General features: G+C 41.6%; 2 protein-coding genes across 13 annotated transcripts; one reads left to right on the top strand and one right to left on the bottom strand.

Moving 5' to 3' along the window:
* Nucleotides 1-6,300: 6,300 nt before the first annotated feature.
* On the top strand, nt 6,301-14,971 carry ccpg1 (cell cycle progression 1). Of its 8 annotated transcripts, XM_056412740.1 has the most exons (11): nt 7,204-7,332; nt 8,369-8,465; nt 9,372-9,465; nt 10,460-10,545; nt 10,639-10,819; nt 10,968-11,063; nt 11,632-11,807; nt 11,844-12,162; nt 12,658-12,770; nt 13,032-13,151; nt 13,331-14,971. In XM_056412740.1, exons 2-11 carry the CDS (start codon nt 8,406-8,408, stop codon nt 14,174-14,176), a joined length of 2,091 nt encoding a protein of 696 aa, XP_056268715.1. In that variant the 5' UTR covers nt 7,204-7,332; nt 8,369-8,405; the 3' UTR covers nt 14,177-14,971. The 8 variants fall into 8 exon arrangements, with proteins under 8 accessions (XP_056268712.1, XP_056268711.1, XP_056268714.1 ...); XM_056412737.1 differs by lacking the exon at nt 7,204-7,332 and adding an exon at nt 6,301-6,322 and having other exon boundaries at nt 11,632-12,162; XM_056412736.1 differs by lacking the exon at nt 7,204-7,332 and adding an exon at nt 6,307-6,326 and having other exon boundaries at nt 11,632-12,162.
* pigb (phosphatidylinositol glycan anchor biosynthesis, class B) lies at nt 14,700-19,644 on the bottom strand. Of its 5 annotated transcripts, none has more exons than XM_056412747.1 (13): nt 19,473-19,644; nt 18,832-18,972; nt 18,586-18,715; nt 17,967-18,084; nt 17,757-17,861; nt 17,520-17,650; nt 17,296-17,436; nt 17,159-17,210; nt 16,845-17,056; nt 15,941-16,005; nt 15,637-15,856; nt 15,122-15,299; nt 14,700-15,045 (listed from the first exon to the last, which is right to left on the bottom strand). In XM_056412747.1, the coding sequence occupies exons 2-13, from the start codon at nt 18,941-18,943 to the stop codon at nt 14,932-14,934; spliced, it is 1,578 nt and encodes a 525-aa protein (XP_056268722.1). In that variant the 5' UTR covers nt 18,944-18,972; nt 19,473-19,644; the 3' UTR covers nt 14,700-14,931. The 5 variants fall into 5 exon arrangements, with proteins under 5 accessions (XP_056268722.1, XP_056268719.1, XP_056268718.1 ...); XM_056412744.1 differs by lacking the exon at nt 19,473-19,644 and adding an exon at nt 19,059-19,466; XM_056412743.1 differs by lacking the exon at nt 19,473-19,644 and adding an exon at nt 19,215-19,466.
* Nucleotides 19,645-19,663: the final 19 nt, after the last annotated feature.

The raw sequence follows: 19,663 nt of genomic DNA, 5'->3' as shown, positions 1-19,663 counted from the left end.
GGAGGGGTCATTTGATTTCTTTTACCTATTTCTTTTTCATTCAATGAATGTCTTTTCTTCTTTTTTTCGTTTTTTATTTGTGTCTGTATGTTTAAAAAAAAAATTCTCACCCACCATGAATGTTTAAAAAGACAGTCAGAAATGTGACAAAAAGTGACATTTCTGGCATTATTTAAGAGAGTTTATCACTGGAGCGAAAGGGAAGTGCGAGTCCTCTTCACGAATAATCTACCTCGGTTTACCTCCGGGTAAACCTCCACTGTATATTTAATAACTACTTATACCTACGTTTTGTGATGGGCTGCCCCAGTTTCATTACACTGTCTACTTCCTGATGACTTTTCTTCCCATTGTCATCCATGTTTGTCCTCTTCTCTTACTTTGTCCTGATTTTACTGGATGGTAAGGGCGCTGCTGCTCTCTCCTCGAGCTCCACCTGCTGTGCGGCCTGAAGGACGGGAACATACAGTCTGTTATTTATCTCCTCAGATGTTGCTGAGGTACTGAGCCAGTATTAATAGTGTTTTTGATCATTTTGTCCATTATTGAGTAATGGTGTGAAAAGATAATGAATGTCTGCTATTGTTTTGTACGTCAGTGTGCAGCTGCCCTTGCTATTCCTATTTTATACTACCTCGATTAAGAATTTACGTTATTGTCTTATTGTTTTCCTAAACTCAGGGAACACAGTTTAGTACATTTATAAAGTCATGTCGTGTTACATGCTTCACAGGGTATCTTCTCAGTACTAAACTGTTGCAGAGTGTAATTGCCGAATAGAATGAATGTGTCTGTTGTTGTGCCGCCCTCCCCACAGATGAAAACCTCCTCTGGTCCTTTCACGTCAGTTTTTTTTTTACAACGGACTCTTTTGTTTATTGACTTCTTCCTTTATATTTGCGTAAAGATTCACACCAGAAGTGCTTGCAGCGGCGTGTCGGTCCAGAAAAGCTTTATATTTGGCCTTAACGTGGGAAAGCCGCCCTCAGATGTGGAAACCAAAGCCTAATCTTTCTGAGGGAAAAGCTCCGCGTGAGGATGCAAAACGAGAAGAATGATTGTAGTAACAGAAATGGAAGTGTTTAATCAGAGAGGAAAGTGAAGAATTGGATGAACACCGTAAAACTATATTTTTGTTCGAAGATAATGTAGTTCTGAGTACACATCGTAGTTACCTGTGTTCCAAGTAGTTTTTTGTTTTGTTGTAGAGTAGATAAAGATTAGCACTTGTCTGCCAAGTAGTTTTGTATTATCTGCCAATGTGCAGCGGTGACTGATGCTATTAACCAAAGAGTTGTTTGCTACCTGAGTTTATTTTTGTCTCTCAACTAATCTCTGGCAGACGGTTACTGAGGAATGTGAAATGATCGGAACACGTGAGACCAAAGATGAAACGCGGCCTTCGAGATCAGTTGAGCTCCTCAAACGAAGCCTTGCACGTTAGTGGCCTTGGCCCGCGACCAAAAGAGGGAAGTGTTGCGGGTTAAAACTCTGAGGAAGTGCCAGCGGGATGAACTGGCACGACGGAGTGACGATTAATAATCAATCTTATGCACCCGAATCAAATTATTCTGTCGCAGAGTGCCTCCAAAACTATTGCAAACGGATGTCTGTAAATTGTAGGTGAGAATGATGAAATACAGTATATTATATTGAGTCGTGTCTGTGTTGCAACAGTGCAGTCGTGTGAAAATGAGCTCCCACTGATTTTTAAACATGATTTACAAAATAATTTTAAAGTTTGCGAAATTTCCTCTCATGGTACATACGTAAAGTACGTTACGAACAAGAAATATATGTATTTGTTCATGCCTTTTTATACAGATAACTTAAAGATCTCTCACATTTGTTTTCCAATATAATAACAGAGAATGTAGAAACGTCAGTGGGCACCCAAATGTTTTCACACTTCTGTATTTTTAATCAGAGGATTCTGCGGCGGATTCAATCATGGATGAAAAGTGACACAATCAGCTTAACTTTCTTTTGAAAAGCAAACAACGTAAACCAAAGATTATTTTTAGAGGTCACCGTTGCGTATTGGCATACTGACAGAGATGAAATGTGGTCATTGTCAGTGTTCTCATATTCATTTTATTACTGTATAATATGTTGTACAATGAGAAAGCAGGTTGAAAGCTGTTTTTTAATCATTTATTTCCACTAAATCAAGTTATTTTTGTCTGTTGTCTTTCAAGATACTTTTTTTGTTTAACACAGTGGAGTCATGAAGGATATCCATTTCCATTGTAACTGGATCCATAATGTATTCCTATACATCCGGTATAGTTAGAGCTTTAAGGGCTCAATCCAGAATCTGAAATCAGCTCTGTTGCTTATTTTCTGAACCCAAAATGTTTAAGTCATTTTTTTGAAGCTGTGGTAAGATACTGAACACACACACTCTACTACCTCTGGTTTTTATTTTGTCATGTTCCTGTTAGAGGTGCAGATGAATTTCAGCTGGGTCATTATTGTCTGTAAGATTGAAGTCAAGATCCTCAAGCAAATGTCCCGAGATGTTGGTCTGTGGTCTGTCGTCTCATGAATGGTGTTACGTTGGAGTTCTGTTCCTGTCCAGACGTGTGAATGTGGGGATGAAACACAGCGTTTTGTTTTCCCTGTTTGCAGTATTGTTGTGTTTTGATAATGAGGTGGAGCGCTGTGGGTCATTTTTAGTCAAACTCAGGGGAACCCACAGCTGCTCCTCCTCAGTGGGAAAGAGGTCTCAAGTCTGGAAAATTGAATGTACCTTTTTGTAATTAATATCTTTTCTGATATGTTCTGTTACTGTTTTGTTATATTTCGACTTTGTCAGCAAAGTTGGATTTTGCAAAAAAATTGTTTAGTTAGGAGGTTTAGACATTGGTTAATTATGAAAACGTCTGATTCTCAATTTAAATAAAAGTATTAAAAAAATGCAACGTGTCTCCATTTGTTTTTACTGTCATCATTTTGTATTGCTTTAGTTTAGTTTAACTGTAAAGGCTGTAATTGTAACCACAATCCAACATGTTCCTTTAACTTCTTGAGGCCTTCCAGAAAGGAGACATATTTGTAAATAGACATGAACACACACACACACTCACTAAAGTGGTTTTAATAGAATAATACAGCATCATGTTTGTGAGCATTCAATCTTTGAGTTGGTTGAAGTGTTAAGTTTAAACTATTTTATAGCGCTGCAGCTGATCATTATTTTCAGCAAAAATTCGCCAGCTGCTTATTTTCTTAATGAAATAATTGATTAATTTGTTTCCTAAAAGAATCTGAGAATAGCGAGAACACCCGTCATAAATTACCCAGAGCCCAAAATTACTCTTCACAATGCTTGTTTTGTCCAATCAATGTTTTCATAGAAATTGACTAAAATGACTTTCACTGTATTTGCTGAAACATTTTCTGTCATTGACTAAACGCTTCAACTCGACTTGTATTACTCGTTGGGTGTTCTAATGTATGACAACGAATACCATTTTGTTAAGCTCTTCATACGTCACATTGTTATTTAAGTTTAAGGCCCTTACTTTGTTCCTCTGCTGTTTCTTCTCCAGTTAGCAGGGAAATTTAGTTTTTACTCCACATTTTAGTGGCTATTCAGCATAACGTGATATTATACATTTTTTCTGCCAATATTTTTGCTAATGTTACGTCCCGTGACTGAGACGGCCCTCTTTCAGGAAGAGGGTGGAGCTATCTCTCTCAGTTCTGGTACGCCTGGAGTACCACCACCTGAGAGGGATCACCTAACCCGCAGGCGGGGCTTATATACACCCTGACTAAGTGTTTCTCTCTCTCTCCACCTCTGAGCTGTGACCATTCTGTGGTATGGTGCCGAAGTGTTGGCCACCATTTGTATTTTCGGGTCAAGCTTGTAGGGGTTCTCTGCCATTTTTGTTGTGTCAGTTTTCTCCTGTTTTGTGGTCAGACAGGGAGCTTAGTATTGTTTTTCCTTTCTTCAATGGTAGGTCAGTGGTATCTTTCGATTTCTAGTTAGCATTGTGGTTTTGTTTGTTGTGTTGGCCTTGGAGACCCTGACGCCTATTTTTCCTGTTGCTTTGCTTCTGTGTTATTCGGCCCTTCGTTAAACCTTTAACTGTGAAATAAATCTTCCTTATTTTGTTCAAGTATTTAACTTTATTATTTGCCTCCTTTGTTTCCCCCTTAGCTGTATCCCTTTTTGTATGTTGCGGCCTGTGCATCCCTAGTTAACCGAGAGGCCGTAACATAATTGGGGGCTCGTCCGGGATATGGCTTTTATTATGGAGTGCTTGTTGGAAAATCCTACCTTGGAACGAGGTGTGTTTCCCCTAGCAGGTTCGGAGCAGTCGACCACAGCAGATGACCCTGAGGCAGCTGCTACAGGGACGACATTTGTATTGGGTGCCCCTGAGGATTTCTCGGGAACACAGGCTGCTGAACTACCTGGGGAAAAACTACCTTGGTCGATGTCACGGTTTGAGCAAGTACCAATTGACTCTACTCCTGTTTCTTTTATGGGTGCTCGTTTAAAAGTACGGTTAGCTCGTCTTGCACTTGAAGCAAAAGAGAGGGCCCGTAGAGAGGAGCTAGAATTTCAGCTGAAGTGCCGTAAGCTTGATGCCGAAACGGCAATAAAAATTCGCCAGCTTGAGTTGCAGTCTCAAAAGGAGGCTATTAGCCAACCTGGGTCTTCCCAGTCAGTTTTAAACTCGTTAGCGTTCGATGTCAGCAGAAACATTGCTCTAGTCCCTCCTTTCAGAGAAACGGAGGTAGAAGCCTATTTGAGTGCATTCGAGTGTATCGCCACCGCCCTGCATTGGCCCAAGGAGGCCTGGCCTCTACTGTTACAATGCAAGTTGGTTGGTAAGGCACAAGAGGCCTGTGCAGCTCTGTCTATTGAAGACAGTTTAAGTTATACTCGCGTGAAACAGGCAATACTTAGGACTTATGAGCTGGTGCCGGAAGCCTATCGACAACATTTTCGTAGTCTGAGGAAATCTCTCCCTTAAACCTTTGTTGAGTTTGCTAAAGAAAAGGTGATGCTTTTTGATAGATGGTGCCTAGCCAGCAAAGCCACTGACTTTAGCTCACTTAAGGAATTGATGCTGTTGGAAGAGTTTAGGAACTGTGTTCCAGAGCGGATCATAGTGTACCTGAACGAACAAAAAGCCTCAACGTTGCAGGAAGCTGCTGTCCTTGCGGAGGAGTTTGCCTTGACCCACAAGAGCGTCTTCGTGGTGAAGGGGGAAATCGCTACCCATGACCATGTCTCAAGAAATTCTAACCCACCTTTCCAGCGTTCGCAAGGGTTTTTTTCAAAGTCAGAGAAGCAGTGCTTCTATTGCCACCACACTGGGCATCTCATCGCTGACTGCTTGACCCTCAAGCGCAAACGGCAGCCTCAGCCAGGAACGCGGGCCAGGGGTGTTAGTGATGTGGTGAATAATCATAAATCAGTGAAGGATGACTTGGTGGAAAGTCATCCTGATGTTTTTCGTGTCAGTGTCCTCAACAGGTCCCAGAGAAGGAGACGGAAAGGAGGAAACCTGGCTGCCGCCAGTCTTGCACTTGTCTTAGAAAATGACAAGCTGCCCCTCGATCATCGTGATCCTGCACCTGAAACCCCCAAAATGGCAGACTTCTCGTTGGATAAGGAGATGCAACAGCGCGGTGGTTTTTGCAAAGAGCCAGCCCAACGACCCACGTTCGGAGCAGGTGCAGAATGTGGCAAGAGTTTGGACGCTCTGCAAAAGTTCAGAGCCAAGGAAGTCAGACGGCGGCGTGGCGCGGGTGATGTGCAGGGTGCTCGTCAGATGACCGACTCGCGGAAGCAAGTGGGCCCTGTGTCAGTACCAGTACCCATGACCAGACGGGAACTCCGGCGGTTCCTATCACTGGTTGGTGCTCTGGTATTGGCTGCCCCAGACTTCACCAAACCAGTCAAGATGGAGCATGAAGAGAAATTAGGATGGTCCGGTGTGACAAAACTTAAAAATTATGCATGTTTTTATGGGAAGGGGTGTTACGTCCCGTGACTGAGACGGCCCTCTTTCAGGAAGAGGGTGGAGCTATCTCTCTCAGTTCTGGTACGCCTGGAGTACCACCACCACCTGAGAGGGATCACCTAACCCGCAGGCGGGGCTTATATACACCCTGACTAAGTGTTTCTCTCTCTCCATCTCTGAGCTGTGACCATTCTGTGGTATGGTGCCGAAGTGTTGGCCACCATTTGTATCTTCGTGTCAAGCTTGTAGGGGTTCTCTGCCATTTTTGTTGTGTCAGTTTTCTCCTGTTTTGTGGTCAGACAGGGAGCTTAGTATTGTTTTTCCTTTCTTCAATGGTAGGTCAGTGGTATCTTTCGATTTCTAGTTAGCATTGTGGTTTTGTTTGTTGTGTTTGCCTTGGAGACCCTGACGCCTATTTTTCCTGTTGCTTTGCTTCTGTGTTATTCGGCCCTTCGTTAAACCTTTAACTGTGAAATAAATCTTCCTTATTTTGTTCAAGTATTTAACTATTATTTGCCTCCTTTGTTTCCCCATTAGTTGTATCCCTTTTTGTATGTTGCGGCCTGTGCATCCCTAGTTAACCGAGAGGCCGTAACACTAAGAAAATAAATCAGCTGGTAATACACGTATTTATTCTTTAAGGGTTGGTTCCATGAAGCATCCTCATGCTGCCACACAGTAAAACCCTGTTATATATATTATTAAACTCTTAACACAATACCATGCTGTTGTGTGTGGGGGTTTAGTGTCAGTCGTTTTGCAATGTTAGTTACTTTTTGCTCAAACTAAAGGATACTTGTAACTATTGGTGATTTTAATACTCATAGTGCCAACAAAACTAGTCACTGTACTAGTCCATCCAGTCGGGGAACATCACTTTGTATTCATCAACCAGATTGTTGGTTCACAGCCGATAAAACGCGCCAACTGCCCATAACAACGACGAGCACGTGCTTGTCCGCATTTGTGGAATACTTTATCAAACTTATGCGAACACCACTGCGCAGTACAACAACACCCAAGTGAGTTTATTTTGTTGTCTTTTCGTCGTGATTGAATCTATTGGCGCGGTCTGTCACGCTTCCTTGTTTATGTTTACCAAAACGCAGGAGTTGTTTCCACCCTCGCTAAGCACGTTGGGCCACCGCGCTGACTTATGGGAAATGTGGTTTCAAGACTCCTGTGCAGGCGCGGCGCTGCCTGATCACCCACACCAGTTAAAAACTACACTTCCCACAACACTTCCCGTCGACAGTCAATTTTTCCGTGTTAACGAATAACTTGGGCTGCAACAACTCTTGAGCTCCATGTAAACAGCTGCTGCGTCGTTGGGCACAAGATACCGGTACGTTAAGTACATTTTCTACACAAGTGTTTCACAAGCTAGAGATGTTAAACGTGTGCTCGAGATAAAGATATCGATAAAGCACTCCTAAACCGATGCTCAGGGGGTGATGTTACTAACCAACGTTAGCCTCTAAGTTAGTGAGCTGCGAACAGACCGTTAAACGTCACCGTGTGGTTGATGTTAGCAGATGTTTGCTTCAGGGAACGACTGTTGTTAAGGAAGTTGGCTGTTTTCGTTGTCAGGCAGCAGAAGCTGGCCATTTGTGTCTGCTATTGTTGTGGTTAGTCACCGATAGAGGTCGCTGTTCACATGTGTTTAAATATTATTATTATTAGTTTGAATGAGGGATACAAGTATTCAGTCTCAAGTCTCTGAACTAATGACTGGACACATCTTAGTGCTGACTGAGGTGGTGAATGAAACTAGATGTAGCCATCCAGCTTAACCTGTTCAATAAAAACAGTTTTATATTTTCTAAAACAATCAGATTGGGCTCATAGTTAACGTAACTTAAGGATCTTTATACAAAACAAAAAAGTGTTTCCAGTACTTAGTAAAGTAGTGATAGTCAAAGTAGAATAGTGAACCAGTTACAAGCTGCTTGGGGGGCAGGTTAGGTTTCGGCTCAATCGGGTAACCCTGAATAAATAAATATTAGTGTCATTGTTCAATGTCAGCGTGACACCACACCGTGACACAGGCACCGTCAACACGTTCATTTTCATCAATGAACACAGAAAACTGGTTTCAAAGACTTATATCAGGTTCCTGCTATTTAATGTCTTTATGGCACTGAACTTGTATATCCGACTGTCAAATACACTAAAAGAAAGAAACGCAAACAGTGTTTATTTGCATAAGACTCTTGAAGTTTATTATTGTATTTTATATCTTGATTATGTACAATAATATGCTCATTTTGGACTGTTAAAGCTGAAGATTCATGACACTGTTTTTCAGCTTGTGGACACATTTGCACACTGTGTTTCTGTCACATGCTGTTGACAGTGTTTAACCTCATTATCTCTTGTAGATCCCTGGACCCTGTATGTTGCTGACAACTGACAGAAATGTCAGAGACATCAAGTGATGCAGAGTCGTCCTGTGGCTGGACCATTATCAGCAATGAGGTATATAAATACTTTTTTTGTTCGTAATCCCAGCTATTTTCTGTTGTTGTAGTCGTATTTTTATCTTATTTTAAGGAGGCAGCAAGGAGAGTTTTTATAATCTAAACAAAACGAGAAACAAAACCTATCCAAACTTATGAAATTATGACTGAAATGTCTGTGAAGGAAACTAAAGATATGATTATTAAAACACAGATTAGCACTTCAGTGGCACTTAACTGGCTCTTATTATGGTACTTTTGGAGTTCGACTATGTTAAGGAAATGTTACTTTCTGTATTCTTGTTGGTCTGTTTGTACTCTAGGTTGAATGCACTTATTGTAAGTCACTTTGGATAAAAGTGTCTGCTAAATGACATGTAATGTAATGATTATGATATTGCAAGATCAGTGCAGTCTAGCATCACATTTATTATCTCAAACACCCCCACAACTTTCAGCAAACTGTGAAACATTTTGGCCTTTTCTTCCCAACTCATTCATGGAATTGTTGAGAAAACTTGTATATAGTTTTATATAATGATCCGTTCATTTGACTGTATTAATACTCTAAGACATCATACACTGATGTGACAGCACAAACCTGTAATAAACATTATCACAATAAAAGATCCCATTAAAAAGGGACCATTTGCAACTCCCTAGAATAAACTGCAGCAACTTGTATCCACAAATATATGTTATGAACCAAAATTCAAGCCATGGTTTTAGTTATAAAGACTATTTTTGCACATAATTATAATTTGTTGCAGTTGTTAGTCAAGGCTAATTTCATACAAATAATTTCTGTACTTGCTTATTAATATCAAATGATGCAGTAGTTATGATTTTGAACAAATATATATTTATATATATATATATTTCTTCCATCATGCTCAGTTTTAATGTGTGCTTATTGTGTTTACAGGGTTCAGATATCGAGACGTTGGGATCGGAGGCTGCAGTGGAAGCTGAGCTGTTAGAGCGCGCTCCAGGGAAGGAAGCAGAGCTGCAGCATAATGGTAAACATCTTCATAATAAACTATTTGTTCTGCTTGAGTTTAACAATATCAATGACTATAACAGTAATATTAACTGCTAATTATGTAATTTGGGGGCGGCTTTAGCTCAGTGGGGTAAGCTCAGTGGGGTAAGAGGGCCGTCCTGCAACCGCAGGGTTGTGGGTTCGATCCCCGCTCTCCCCATTAGTTGCAAGTCGAAGTGTCCTTGAGCAAGGCACTGAACCCCCAGTTGCTTCCCGGGCGCTTCACCGCAGCCCACTGCTCCTTAATAACTAAGGATGGGTTAAATGCAGAGAACTAATTTCCCCTTGGGGATTAATAAAAGTGTATATTCTATATTCTATTCTATTTGTGGGATATTATAAGATTAAAAGGTTTTCTTTGGTACATCAAGTGTGCAGACAAAAACAAGTGAGAATTGCCATATGTCATTCATCTGAAAGTCACACTGTAGCCTAATTCTTTAAAGATGCTAAATTCAAGATTTTGTATATAAAAATCAGATTTTATTAGCTTACCATTGCAAATGTTAATTATGACCTCCTTCTGAATGTTTGTTTTGAAAAGAAATATGAATTATAATCAGTTGAAATAATTATTCAATTATTTACTCAGTTAATTATCAGAAAATGTATCTGTAACCATCGGGGAACAGATTAATTTGTCATTTTTTAAAGTAAAACTGGTTAGGAAGTGATTTGCCAATTAGCCTTGTACGACATCAAACTAAATATCTTTTTATGTAGTCTGAGCAAAACAGATTATTGTAATTTGTCAACTTGGACTGTGTGTTCGTCAACTCACTATTTGTCTTTCTAGACCAAACTATTAATCAAGAAAGTAATCAACGGGATAATCAATAATGAAGACTTGACTTTCAGCTCTAATTATGACCGTCATTGCTGTTACATGTATTCTTGCTGCACGACTCAGTAAAATGTTACTTTGTGATAATAACAATTCCCTCATCTCACTGTGAATGGTTTGTTTTCAGCTCAGCCGGTTGAAGAGCATGTCGCCGAGTCACTGGACGAAACTCTGGAAGAACAAACCATAGATGAGACATTGTGTTCTTCCGAGGTGAGAAGACTTCACTCATAACCTCCAGGTTGCTGTTGAGTAATTCAGATGCTGCTCCCTTTGCCTCCCCACTTCAGCATGTTGTGTCCTCAGCAGGCCGGAGACGCCGCCAAAGGGACGCAGCTCGCGGCTCTGTTGTCCTCCAGCGATCACTCCGACATTGTGACTCTTGGAGACTTGAAGGAGGGCGAGCACGTGGAGGCGGCGGCCAATAGAGAGTTTGACCTCGGCACGTCCTGCAGCAGCCTGTATGCCTTCACTGCAACCGAGGCTGGTAGGACTGCAACAACACTTCCAGCTATACACTGTTCTTTCTTTAGCAGCTGGTTTTATTTCACAGCCAAAGAGTCTAGACTACAGGAATTAGACGCATCAACACAAAAACTCTGTTCCTCTGCCTTTTTTTTTCTACATCAACAAAGCAGGTTTGATGTTGAGTCACTGGAAACTTCCACAGAGCCTCGTGAACTTAGGCTGCCGTCTGAGCAGTCGGCTCACTGGAGGCCGCTCGCTTCCAGGTGGCCTGATTGAAACTGGAGTGAATCTAATATGATGTTAAGCTTGCTCACAATCCACAGAACTAATCCCCATCAGCACCCCCCGTTTCATGATGTGAGCCAGTTGTGCTTCTTTAATAAAGCATGATAATCCACATATAGAAAGAAAAAACAGTGTTTCCACGTGTGTGCATGTTTGGGTCTTTGTTGATCTGTCTACTTTAGAGTTCGAGTGTAATTAATATACTAAATTAAGAGATATTGGAATTCGGATGAAATTCAGTCAGTATAAGAATTGTAAACGGATAATATGCCGCCACAACCCATGACTCTTTTGTTTAATATCTGTGTGCATGAGCAGATCTAAGGTGTGATTCATAATCTAAAACAAAGCGTTAAAGTGAATTGATTGAAAGGGAACATTTCGGTTTTACATCAGTCTTTACACATATCTTGTTTTTGCCGTCCTTTTGGAAAAAGGTTGTTTGACATTTTGGGAAGTATGCTATTTTTGTGTTTCCCTCTTTTTGTGTAAATTTATTTCCAGTAAATAATCACTGCAGCCATAACTTTGTGTATTTGGCCTTAGTTTACCCAGTGCAGCAGCCTCCAGGGACAAACTCGAGCAGCAGTGAGGACGAGGCGGGACGAAGCACCGGCACTGTGGTCCGAAGACGGCGGCTGAGGAAGAATATCATAACCATCGTCACAGAGCCTGAGGAGGAGGCGCTGGAGTCTGGTCAGAGTGAGGAGGAGGAGGAGGAGGTTAAAGAACAGAAGTTTCAGCAGCAGGAGGAGGAGGAGGAGGTTAAAGAACAGAAGTTTCAGCAGGAGGAGGAGGAGGAGGTTAAAGAACAGAAGTTTCAGCAGGAGGAGGAGGAGGAGGTTAAAGAACAGAAGTTTCAGCAGCAGGAGGAGGAGGAGGAGGTTAAAGAACAGAAGTTTCAGCAGGAGGAGGAGGAGGAGGTTAAAGAACAGAAGTTTCAGCAGGAGGAGGAAGAGGAGGCAGAAGTTAAATGTCTGGATTCCCGACTGCGAGGCCAGGGCGGCAGCATCCTCAACAGCTGTATCCTGATGGCCCTCGTCATCGCCATCAGTATGGGTTTTGGCCACTTCCACGGTAAGAAGGTCACGACAGAACTAAACGATTTTAATGACGTTATGGGAAACATAGAAAGTATTTCACAGACATTAAAATGTACATATTTTTTTCTTGCCAGAGGATTAACAGTACAGCACCTTCATCGTCGGTGACCCATCAGATAGTCCCACTGGTTTTCAAAGGAATGTCTCTGGGTTTGCGTCGTGGCCCTCGTCTTTCAGATGTGACGTTGCGCTTGTGTTGTTTATTCATCAGACTTCTCCGTCTCCTCTTGCAGATTTATAAATGTTTCTTTTCCCACAGCTCGGTTTACTTTAGGACCAAGAGATATCTCAGCGGTTCGTATCTCTGGTGGAAATGACAGTTCTTATGTGAAATGTAAACCATGTGTCCCTCTTTTGTTCCTCCTAACTGTCTTTGAGGGTTTTTTAGACCACTTTAAACTGTGATGTAGACATGATTCCTATTGTTAAATAAATATGTAATATCTGAATATTTGTGTTTGTGTTTCAGGTACAGTCCAGATTCAAGAAAGACAGACGACTGGCAATCAAATCAGAGTAAATGAAGTTGATGCTGCGAGGGCTCTGATTCAACATGTTGGAGAACAAGCTCTTACAAAAGAGGTAAGTGTCAACAAAGGTCACAAGCTGAACGAAACATTTCAATAATCATTTCCTCATTCTGGTCCCTAATGTGTAGTTTATGTATTCTTAAATGCTTATTCAACCAAACAAGTCTCATCAATTCAAACATTTTTCATCCATAATTTTTAATTGATACTCTCTCCGAAAGGTGTTTGTTCAACTCTGGTTATTCTTGAGTTTGAAGTATTGTATTGGATAACAACTTGAATGCACCATGACTCGTCTTCCTTTTACCACCAGAGGGATGAGTTTGGTTCGGATGACCCGGAAGAGCAGAAAGGGATTTCTCTGCTCACAGAAGTGATTGAGAAGATAAAGAAAGAGAACCAGGAGCTCAACATCAAGCAGGAGCACATTCAGGTAACTTGTGAACTTATTTGGTAATGAGGAAATGTTATGAGTTACAAATCCAAACTGAAGCACAAACTCATTTTATTTTTCCTCTTGCATTAATGTTTTACTGCTCTAATGCTGAATAAGTCATTCAATTAAATAATCTAATATTTTGTTTGTTTGTTGTTTTCCTTCTTCCCATGAAGGCCCAGAGAGATGACCTGGAGCTGCTGCTGAAACAGAGGACCGAGGAGAGGACGAACATTGTGTCTCAGCAGCAGGAGTTGACGGCTGAGAACCAGCTGCTGAAAACCTCCCGAGAACGTGATGAAGAGTCCCTTTCCACCCTCCAGCTGGAGCTGAGAAACCTGCACTCAAAGATGAGAGACTGGGAGGCGATGGAAGCGGGTACCCACGCGCTGCTGTCCGAAATACAGAGGCTGAAAGAGCAGCTGGAGGAGGAGAAACGGCTGATCGAAAGCTTCCACAGCCAGAGGGCAGACACGGTGGCCGAAGCACAGACACTGAATCATCAACTTGACGAGGAGAGAACGATCACAGGAGAGCTGAGGAGAGAGTTACATGTGCTGAGAAATGACATCCCAACGGAAGCTGCTTCAGAGGCAGAAGAGCTTCAATCCCGACTGGCGGAGCTGGAGAAGAGGCTGAGCTTCGAGCAGCATCGCTCGGACCTGTGGAAGAAGCTGTACGTGGAAACCAAGGGAGACGGAGCGAGGGAAGACGCGGAGTCCAAATCGAAGAGAACAAATGAGAGCATGGCCGGCAAAGTGAAGCAGACATTTGACGCTGTGAAGAACTCCACGAAGGAGTTTGTCCATCACCACCGAGAGCAGATAAAGAAAGCGAATGAAGCTGTGAAGGAGAAACTGAGGAAGTTTTCAGATTCTGTCAAATCAACTTTCCGACACTTCAAGGATTCGGCTTCGACCTTCTTCAACAAAGCCAGAGGGGTTAACGATAAGAGACGCGGTGGGAAGAACACGAAAGAGTCGCGGAGCCACAGATTCCACAAACCTCCTCACAGAAACTAACGCAAAGCTGACGGGTCCTTCCAGAGCAAGCAGGCACACGGCTGACGCCCGACGCCATTTGACCCCAAATTCTAAAAACATCTCAACTGGTTTGATATGTTTGCAAATTCTCTTTTGGGTTGTTTAGAAGCAAAGTCTCATGTTTTTTGTAAGTTTGCACAATGTTAACTTTTTAATGCTACTGAATGTCCTTGAGCTGTTTTGTTTTTAGTGACGTAATCGTTATGTTTGAGTGAAAGATGTGGCATATCTGATTCACAAGTTTCATAGATAAAACTCTAATACAACTGGAAATTGGGGACCTGATGATTTATTCGTTAAACTACTGCACGTGTGTTTAAAAAATATACGTGAAATTCTTGAGCAGAGAAATGTTTATTGGGATTTTTTTCTTTACAATAATTTAAATTATGCACATGCCACATTATTGGATGTTTTCTTCTATAGCCATGTAGTGAGTGTGTGAAGTGATTTAAATGTCATCTCAGAGGTAAGATGCATTGTTCCCACATTCCACCTCATGCTTGTTTTAACTCACAGTTTTATTTGTCTTTGTTTACATGCGTTGGCAAAAAAGTACAAGCAATAATGTCACCAAATGTAGTTGTGAAAATAAATACAGGTGGTGTTATACTTTAGACATATCTGATAATTGGGATTTAAAAAAATAGTTATTACAATATTTAATACAGTAGAAAATCAATATCAAGTCACATTCTCATTTAGGACAGAAACTTGCCGTTGTTCCAGTGTTTTCACTGTCTTTCATAAATAAAGATGCTTCCTCCAACTCTTCCCTCTGGAAAGTGAGTATGAAATATCTCCGCTGTCCTCACAAACTTATTCCCTTGCAGAAATACGGAGATTTCCTACAACAAAAAACACATATACAAATCACACATTTTGACAAATACATTATATAGACATCATTTGTGAATATCTTACCTTCTCCAAAACATCAAACAAAACCAGATGGGTCGGTAGAAAAGATTTGTGTGGAAATGAAGTTCTGAGCCAGAGGGGAGGATCGTCGTAGAACCGGTCGGCTTCATCAACGTAGCCGTCTTCTCCAAGATCTGGAGGACACTCCAGAAACCTCATCTTCATCGGGCAGTGGACGTGGCTACGAACAGAGAGCACAGTCAGAGGCAACAAGTTATTGTTTTCGACAAAAACCTAGACTTAGAAAGGGACTGTAGCCTTATTTATTTAATCTTTGGTCACATATTTTCGGAAATCAATACCTAGTCTTTATTTTCTTAGAAGGCAAAGTTTCATTAAAGAAACAATCTCTTTTACATAAATGTAGCATACTTCTTTTCTTTATTTAAAAAGGGTTAACGTGTTTCTATTACACACAGAGTTCATTAAAAAAAATACGTTAACGATTTTTTTTGGGAAATTCCGAACCGGAGCATCGATCTTGAGAATAAAAAATATATATTGCGTTTAGTCCTCACCTATAATAGGGAGTTGAGTGGCAGGGCATGAGGAAGAGGACATCTGGCTGCAGAGGGGAGGAGCTGCTGCTGACGTCACACAGGGTCTGGAGGTTGCCCATGACGACCAGCGGGCCTCTCTGGTGGACCAGGCCAGTGTACAGCGCTGCGGCCAGGTTGCTCACTAACAGGATGAAGGCAGCAGTTCGTCGCCACGCTTTCAAACTAGCCAAAGAAATCCCTGCAGGAGAAGAAGCATTAAAAGACACGTCTGACATCTAGTTCATTATCACAAAGATATTGTACGTGTGACATAACAACCTACCACAGAATATCATACAGAAAGGCAGCACCGGGTAGATGAATCTGAACTCCTTGTGAGGAAGCAAACTGAAGGAAAGGATTCAAACATGTCGGTAAGTGGTCGAGGTTTGGTCTTAAAGGCGCTCTGTGGAGTCATGAGTGGGTCACTGGGTGGCAGCAACACACCAACAATCACAGCAACGTGCCAGCACAGAATATGGATGTTAACAATGCAGGTTTCAAAATGATCAAAAACTAAAATAAATCAGGCTGCCAAATGTTTCATCAAGATATGTTTGTTAGAGGACGTAAAGTAACTACAACTTTGTTTACAAGTAAACTCTACAGGGCACCTTTAAGAACAACATTCAATTATGAATCCTTCAGGATGACTCCAACTTACAAACGTAAGAATAAAAGCTATTCATGAACTTTCTTTTGACTTAAGAGAAGTCAGCAACTTCTGAAAAATGTTGACTGATGTATCAAGATGAATAATTGGTTCTGAAGTCATTCAGAATACTATTTGTTGCTGCTTTCTTGTAAGCCCTTATCTGCAGACACACATTTGATGTTACACTACTTGCCACCTATTATCTAATCATATACATATTGAACACATTTATTGCCGCTGTAGATATTTGTTGAACTACACAAACAAATCCAGCTTTTATTCTTCTGCAGAATAACATCTGACTGAGAAAATGAGGATGGCATTTGAAAGAATGAAAGATGCCGTCTGTGGGATGAATCCTTGTTTCTGATTGGCTATTCTTACACTTAGCCTACATGTGATTAATCATGTGATTCCACTCCAATGCTTCACTGTAACGAGAAGTCCCTGTTGGCTCAGTAGAGCAGTAATACGTGTAATTCATTGAGGTTTGATAAATACAGGCTCATGGATGTGAACACAGACATTTTACCTGTAAACCCCGACGGTCCAGACGACCGCTGCCAACAGAATAGTGTATCTTTTGAAGGCGATGCAGAACCCGTGAAGGAAGAGCGGAAGGTGTGGGCCGATCACGACGGCAAACCCCTGAGTGAAGTACCAGTGCCAGGGATGAGAGCCGTAGAAGTCCGCTACACTATGGAAGACGTTAAACTTCAGGAAGTTGAACTGCACCATGGTCCACTGAGAGACAGAGAGAGCCGCGGTTACATCTGTAAAGTGCTTGTTTGAATAAGCAGATATTACTGTCATCCAAAAATTACATGATGGATTTTAGCTTTTTACCTTTTCATAAAATATACAGTCGATCACTGTTGAAATCACGATCGCCAAAGCTCTGGAAAAGAGAGGGGAAAAAAGATTATGCAATGAAGACGTGAGGATGAAACAGAATCGGTTGACGGGGGATTCAAAGAACAAACCCTATTGGAAGTAAGTTGTGAGTGATGAGCCTCAGTTTGTTCTTTTCCACCCAGAAATGGTACATCACCAGAGGAAACCAGACAATCAGGGCCGTCGGGCGGACGATGACGGCCAAGGCGACCAGGGTCAAATATATTTTGCTGGAAAAACATAAATAATGTGACTGTAAATAATACATTTTAGGGAAGTTATGAACACGAGAAATGCGTCACAAGCCCGAGACCTGCTGTGTGTTTGGGATCCAGGCAGTGGGAAGTAAGACAGAGCCAGACAGGTGAGGGTCGTCTCCGTGCTGTTGGTCAGAGTCCTGGTGCAGCAGAACCACGAGAACCACGAGCACATATGGCAGAAGAACTAGAGAGCAGAACAAGAAGAGGCTGTAGGACTCCAGGATGTAGGATGAGTGTTCGGTGGCTAGTATCTGCAGTGACTCACACAGTTTTACCGGTGAACTCCTTACCGTCCATTTTGCAACGTCACCACTTTCCAACCTTCGGATGAGGAAGAAGAATTTGACATCTGCAAACGCAGCGAATAGCGCTTGAATTATTCGTGGAAGCCATATCTGTAGAACAAAGCAGACCAGGATTAGTGGAGCGAAGTGACTACAGGAAATATATTTGGTCATGCCGATGTAAAGGTCGTCTGGATAGAAGATATGTGAACTTGCCAGGAGATGAACTGAGTCGCAGTTTATGAAGTATAATAACTTGTATATGAATGCAAAGAAGAGTGGATAGGTGAATCCTCTTAGTCCTTCCTTCCATTCCCAGGTCACATAGCCATAAGTCACACTGTTAAGGTCATGATAAAAATATAACATACAGGAGTCCAATCTGAGGTGTTTCTTTACATGTGATATCGTACTGATTATAGAGTTAAAAAACTCATTCTAAATGATTCAACATTGCTAAATCATGCTTTCTATACGGAGGTGATGTGAAAAGTAAAGCAATATATCTGCTCCCTTAAGTGATGAACATTGTGTTAATTCAAGTGTAGCCAGATATTTGCTCTCAATGTATTGAATTCTGTGTGTGGCGATAATAATTGGTGCATATTTTATCTTTAGATAAAACCAGCCTCACCTGCACTCCCACCTCTTCCATATCTACAATAAATCCCAATAGAAGTGAACTCTTCCACGGCGTCATTGAACCGACTGTGCGGATCACAGTACCTTGTGATCAGCATACCGCTCATACAGTCCTGATAGATGGTTCTTAAATATTAATTATGATACACAACAGCCCAGTCACATCGTTGCAGATGACAATGCCAAAGGATATTCGAAGACCATACGATGGGACACCTCCAGAGACTGCCAGTACTCATCAGGGACGAAGCTGGTTTGAACCAGGAGGCAGTTGATGACTCTGAATGCCACAGAAAACACAACAACTCTGGTTCTCAGCTCACCTGTGGAGTTCAAGAGGAATCACTTCATATTAGTGGTATTACTGATGTACTTTCATCACAGGATGCAGTTGTTTGGTCTACTACTGTATTTGAAATATCACATAGAGGGAACCCACCGTCGTTAAGAGGACTTTCATCGTCCTTTGAGTACAGTTGGGTGTTCCGTTGCCTCAGTTTCACATCTTCGACTTTATTTCCAGATGTAAGACGTGTTCGGATGTTCTCCATCAGGACATTGTGTCTCTCGGCTTTTATACCTGCCAACACAGTAAACCGGTCAGGACTATATACCAGTATCACCTGAAGGGACTATGAACCTGTCAGGACTATGTACTAGTATCACCTGTCAGGAAGATGTACTAGTATCACCTGTCAGGAAGATGTACAAGTATCACCTGTCAGGAAGATGTACTAGTATCACCTGTCAGGAAGATGTACTAGTATCACCTGTCAGGAAGATGTACAAGTATCACCTGGCAGGACTATGTACTAGTATCACCTGTCAGCCTGTAACTCATGTGTTCAGTCAGAAGCTGCGTCTACTCTAAAAAACAATCAGCTTTATTATATTAAATTAACGTCAGATACAGTTGTTGGTCGCATCCTACGGTTGAACAGCCGTCACAACATTTGAGTTCATTGAGCCAAAAGTATTAAACTTTACATCTAAACGAGAAGTAATTGATATCAACCTGGACTTTACTTCGCACAGTGAGCTGTGTTCAAGTTGTGGCTGCACTTCCGCACTCACACTTACTTCCGGCGGAGCGTTGTTTCCAGCCTTCAAAGTAAAAGGTCGGAGCAACTAACGTTCAACGCCGTAATGCACCGTTAGACACATTTATAACTTGTCCACGACTGTGCATATAAATATATCAGTCGTAAAGTAAATGAAATAAAAAATGTTGACCGGTGGGAAACAGATCGTAGCCTAAAAAATATTAATAA

The sequence above is a fragment of the Pseudoliparis swirei genome, chromosome 4 (assembly GCF_029220125.1).
Source record: "Pseudoliparis swirei isolate HS2019 ecotype Mariana Trench chromosome 4, NWPU_hadal_v1, whole genome shotgun sequence".
Lineage (NCBI taxonomy): Eukaryota > Metazoa > Chordata > Actinopteri > Perciformes > Liparidae > Pseudoliparis > Pseudoliparis swirei.
The sequence above is the reverse complement of the archived record's forward strand: the minus strand, read 5'-3'. Positions and strand labels throughout refer to the sequence as shown.